Source organism: Quercus suber, unplaced genomic scaffold, assembly GCF_002906115.3.
Source record: "Quercus suber isolate HL8 unplaced genomic scaffold, Cork oak 2.0 scaffold_304, whole genome shotgun sequence".
Taxonomy (NCBI): Eukaryota; Viridiplantae; Streptophyta; class Magnoliopsida; order Fagales; family Fagaceae; genus Quercus; species Quercus suber.
The window spans coordinates 241,185-247,331 of NW_027069760.1; the positions used below are offsets into that span (position 1 = coordinate 241,185).

The 6,147-nt window shown below is 33.2% G+C and overlaps 1 protein-coding gene across 1 annotated transcript; it reads left to right on the plus strand.

Moving 5' to 3' along the window:
• The first annotated feature begins 346 nt into the window (after window positions 1-346).
• Window positions 347-925, plus strand: LOC112004174 (putative RING-H2 finger protein ATL19). Its single transcript, XM_024036409.1, has one exon. The coding sequence runs from the start codon at window positions 347-349 to the stop codon at window positions 923-925; it is 579 nt and encodes a 192-aa protein (XP_023892177.1).
• Window positions 926-6,147: the final 5,222 nt, after the last annotated feature.

Consider the following 6,147-nt stretch of genomic DNA (forward strand, 5'->3'; position numbering starts at 1 on the left):
TATTTAAACATGCTTTCGCACTATTGTTGATATCTAATTATTTTTATTAAAAATGAAAAACTAAGTGTCTATAATTGGGTTACACAACAAATGGAGGTCTGGATTTACAACATTTTGTTACTTTTTCATCGTTGCAAATTGCAATTACAGTTTCAATTAACAAATGGCTTAAATTTATTTATTCCTTTAATAGATATATGTAGGTCTGGATTCCCAACAGTTCCTTTTTTCCCACTTTTGTGATACTAAGGTTTGTTCTAACAAAGTTCCTAAATGGTTTTATCAATGTATATATAACCAAAACTTCATAATGAAAACCCAAACGATCGAATCAATCAAAGCTATCATGGATTCCCAAGCTTTTGCTCACCCACCTCCTCCTACTTCTCTTATATCAAACGTCACTGCGATTAGTCTTGTACTTACAGCTTCATTCGCCATTGTAGCTTTCTGCTTCTTATGTGCAATTGTCATTGCCCTCATTCACACCACAGTTTGCATGTTATTTTCCTGTCTTCTATTCGATATGCATGACCGCCATATTGATCTTGAAGCCGGACAAAGAAGACACCAGACACGGATTCTTTCTGCAATATCACAGCAAACCCCGTTTAGAAATAATATAGCATTCTTCCAAGCTCTATTGGTGGAGGTATGGGATAGAGTTAACATTGATGAAGAAGGAACAGAAGAGCAACAACGACAAGTAGCCTTGGAATCACTACCGCCACCCATAAGTTACAGAAACTTAGATGTTTCGTCAAGTCCCCATGAATGTGTCATTTGCTTAGAGGATTTCGTAGATGGCGATTCATGTCGAGTTTTTTCGGTTTGCAAACACATGTTCCATTTGAATTGTGTGGACAACTGGTTGAGGAAAAACCTTACTTGCCCAATTTGTCGAAAATATGTAATAGATATATGAGCACAAATTTCTAGGAACATCAATACAACATATAAACTTTGTCTCAAATTTATAAACTTGTAAGAAGGAAAAAGAATAAATAAATTATAAACCATTTTTCTTTTTCTTAAAAAAAAAATCAGTAAATTTTATTTTATGGACGTATCTCTTTAAGATTAGTTTATGGACATGCGAAATGATTGTAGAGTTTATCTATATATACCATCAAAAATGAAATTTTCCTCCTTTCATTTCATCTTTTCAATAATCAAAACTAACGTTATGGAAAAAAAAAATCACCTACCACTATGGAAAAAATATATATAACTAATTAAGGTTAAAATAGTAAACTAAATTTTAAAAAATGTCCACATAATAATTATTTCATATACGAAAAATCCTGATAGAATTGCAATTTGCGACATATAAAAGCTTTCCCCACTTCTAAAATGGTAGGTCCAACTGTCAGCTCATATATTTTTCATACATTTTATATCCTCCCTTTAAATTATGCAGTCATCTTTACATAATCTTTAATTACGTTTAATTTCAACTTCATGTAATTAAGTTTCTCAAAAAAAAAAAAAAAATCATTTAATTAAATTTGGGGAAGCTCTCACAATGGACGTGAAGCTCTATGTACGTATTTTCAGATGTGCCTGTTGAGAATCGTGAATCTCAATTCTCAATCGATCAAGAGGCAGTTGAGAAATCCAAGACTGCCTTAACTTGAGTTGAATCTTGAACTTGGTCTCGCAGTTAAATATCAATGTTACCACTCAAACAAACTTTAATTACATTGTCATGAATTTACCAACATTATAGCTAACACTCTAAAAATATGTAATAGAAAATTTAGAGTTCTCTAGGGTTAATGGCTAAGTTGAGAGGTTGAGTGTTTACAATCCTTATGACTATAATGAATTTTTTTATCTATTTTCGCCATCTTTATCATGGAGGTAAACATCTCACTGAATCATATATATTTTTAAGTTATGCAAGTGTGTACCTTGTTGGTTTAATTTTTCCTCACTATTTTTGTGGTTTGAATCTTTGAATTATTTCATAAGATCAGCTTATACAAAAATATTTACCTACAGAATGTATTAATTAAATTAATATGATTAACTAAGTGTTTATACCATAAAAATAATATCAACTTGATCTTAATGTCAGAATGTCAAGACCAAAATGTGATTTAAAAGTCAATACCAAACTGTGGTCTTGAGATCAAAATCAAAACCATTCTTACCTAATATCAATGACTCAATAGAGACTAAAATTGAGATGGTGATGATTATACAAGCATTTTTAGGAATTTCCATACCAATGCTTCCTATGTAGTTTCATTTGCAGCTTGCCCATTAGATCTCGTATGTGTGATCTCAAATAATTGAAGTCGGCTAGGATCTTCTCCAGTTTTCTCCCTCTATCATTAACCAATACAAAGCATAGACATTCCATAAAATATCTATCATTTAAACAACACAAAGTATAGACATTCCATAAAATGTCAAGCACCATAAATAACTATGCAACAATATTTTATCTTGAAAAAATTAAGTTTCAAAGATTGAGAAAATGATACATACAAACCTCTTCTTCACTTCATTGTTGGAAGCTTTTTGATCCAATAATGTGAATGATAAAGTTTTTGGAACAACAAAACTTGTTTTTATCACACATTGTCTACATTCAAAAACATACATTGGATTAAAATATATTTTTAATTCCATATAAAATTTCACAAGATAATAATTTCCATATGTAGTAGTACCTTACAGTCCTTATTGCTCCATAAATTCACAAGATAGTTCCAATCATCATCCGCCATGTTAGGTGGCAAAATTTCTAGTGCCTCCTCAGGATCCTCCTCATATGGCTTAAACCATTTTTTTTTTCAAGGAGCTTCAGTAATTTTTGTATGACCTATTCATTTGCCACCAAACAAGAGTCTCTTGACCCTCAACAATGAAGCGTTCCTAAAAAAAGAAAACTAATAAGGATTACATTTGTGCATTATAAAGAAAACTTTTATTTCAAAACGCTTTTATATAACGTACCAATATATAATCAAATAGCTTTCTTTTGTTTTGATAAGGCAGCTCTCTCCAATCTTTGACTTGTAAAGGTACTATACTAATCCGTCTAACAAGGGTAGTACACTCCGATTTGAATACTCTAGAATATTCCCCTATTGGTCTTCCCTTTTTCCATATGATTGGGAACCTTTCCTTTGTAAAAAATTTTGCAAGTTTTAGATTCCGTCTAGCCCCTCGACCTTTCTTATTTCCTATACAGTCAAAAAAATTGATAGACACATGTCAACTATAGATGGTTGCAAATATTAGAATGGTAATTTGATAGACATGTCAAAAAATGTAGTGTTTTAGTTACCAACTCATGAGCCATCGCTTTCACTTGTCAACTATAGATGGTTGCAAATATTAGAATGGTAATTTGATAGACATGTCAAAAAATGTAGTGTTTTAGTTACCAACTCATGAGCCATCGCTTTCACTTGTTCCAGACTCTTCTCTTGCTATAGCTCCATAGTTTCTAGCACTTCCAGCTGACTCTTCTCTTGCCATAGCTCCATAGTTTCTAGCACTTCCAACTGACTCTTCTATTGCAATAGCTCCATAGTCTCTAGCACTTCTAGTCAACTCTTCTCTTGCAATAGCTCCATTCCAGCCGACTCTTCTCTTGGAATAGCTCCATAATTTCTAGCACTTCCAGCCGACTCTTCTCTTGCCACAGCTCCATAGTTTCTAGCACTTCTAGCCAACTCTTTTCTTGCAATAGCTCCATTGTTTCTAGCACTACCAACTGACTCTTTTCTTGTAATAGCTCCATAGTTTCTAGCACTTCTAGTTGATTCTTCTCTTGCAAAAGCATCATTGTTTCCAACACTTCTAGCCATTGGTAGAATTCCTTCAAATTGTCTTAAACAAGGTTATAAAGAGTAGGGAAAAAAAAACTCTTTCTTATAATATGTGGCCTACAATACATGAAAAAAAAAGAATTCTTAATTAAAATATTAAAAGCAAGCAAGAATGACAGTTCTATTCAACTTAAGAATTACTTAGGAAGGAATAATGAAGACCTGTAAGTCACTGTTCCTAGAAACACTGAGTATCACTGTTTCCACATGGCGACCGCTTGAAAATCGAGTCTCTAATACTCGATTTATAAACCAAAAAAATTTTAAGTTTCAAGTCGCCCATGTACAACCCGAAATACCCAAAAAATATTCAATCAAATCAGAGAGAGGGAGAAATAATCTAAAGCTCACCTCACCGGAATAAGAGAAGAAAAAAAAAAAAAAAAAAAAAGCCCAGAAACAGAAACATGGTCGCACGACTACCTGGGTCGTGCTCTGCGACTGACGACTGGGTCTCCATTTCTTCTTCTTCTTCTTCTTCTTATTCTCTCTTTCTTTCTTTTCATGTTTTTGCTGTTGTATTTTGTGTTTGGGTCTGTTGAGTATATTATTTTTGGTTTATAAATCGAGTCTTAGAGACTCGATTTTCAAGCAGTCACCACGTGAAAAAAGATGCCACATCAGAGATGAAAATCGAGTCATTGAGACTCGATTTAAAGGCCAAAATCGATTCTCTTAAAATCGAGATACTAATAAAAAGTATAGTTTGTAAACATTACCTACTAACTATGTAGTTAGAATGTTATATCTAGTTACTCATTTTAGCCCTCTTTTGTTCAATAGTATTTCTGTGTTTATTTGGGGATTTGAAACACTTTTTTTTATTAAGGGATTTCCTCTCTCTCTCTCTCTCTCTCTCTCTCTCTCTCTCTCTCTCTCTCAATGTCACTGACATACAATAAAAAAGTAGGCACAATAACTGACAGTGATGAGAATGATGGATTGGTCTAGTACAGCTACAACGAAGAAGAGGAAAAGACACCACACCACACCACCTCTATTAGCATTAATTAATGAGAATAATTATTACTCCTACTCCTACCCTATGATCCTTCCTAATTCAGTTTGAGAGACAACTTTGTTCTGTTTGACAAACCCCAACTAGAATTATGTGGGCCTCTGTTACTTTACTTGGAGGGATTGGCTCATATTTCTATTGAGATTTTGGGGGCCGAAAATGGGCTTCTTGAGCTTTTTTTTAGTCTTTCATTGGAGCCATGATCCCATGGGCCTGCTCTAAGGCTTTTTAGTTTTTGCAATATATACAATACAAAAAGAAGTATTAATCAAGCACGGTACAGTGGTACACAATACAATAAACCTCCACAGTTTATTGTTTTAACTACAAAATGAGCAAGTCACTTATATAACTAATACAAGAAATCAGGCTTCACACACAATGAGCAAGTCAGTGGAGCAAGAGAATCAGTATGTGCACTACAAATATTGATTATGTAAATGAAGTCAAATTGGCTCAATAAAGTACCAAGGTTTCACATTCTCAAAAAAAAAAAAAAAAAAAAAAAAAAAAAACCAAGGTTTCAGGAGAATAATTTATCTTAGATCCAAGTAGCTAAAGAATCACACAGTAATAATCTACATGACCATTTGTAACACATTTAAAACTACCACAACTGATTCTACCACTAATACGGGAAAATATTAGTAAGTAGGTCCAAGCAGCTAAATTTTCAAATAGCAAAACTGTAAATGGCCATCTATAACACAGTTCAGCACCATGCAAAAAAACATTCCAGCTGCAAGTAATAAATAAAAGAGAAAACAGTTAGAAAATAAAGTTGACCCTTTAGATGATGATATTGCAGAAACTGACACTATAAGCATGGATCATTCAAAAGCTTATAAAGGGTCTTGCAACAATTTTACTCAAAAAGAAAGGGAAAAAAAGAAGAAGAAAAAAGGGTGGCCTTACAGAATATCTCTCTTGACCATTCACCAAAACTCTGTGCAATGTGGACCTGAGTGCACACGTAAAGCAAAATGTTAATCAAACAAGAGTAAAGAAGAAGATATGTGACATTGAAATGAAAAGAAATGCCACATTCATGTCTAGTTTATGACCTGAAGCAATGAAACACAGTCATGCAGCAAATTTGATTACATTGACATATTGACAAAAATAACAGAAAATCCACTATAGTCAATCAAAGATTAAATATAAGCCGAGCTTCATCTTCAATATTAGTGATCTTAAAACAGCCATGTGACATGTGAGGAAATTTGAAAGGCTATTATGAGAAAAGCTCCTAGAGTAAGTAAAACAGGCTAGTGAAAGATA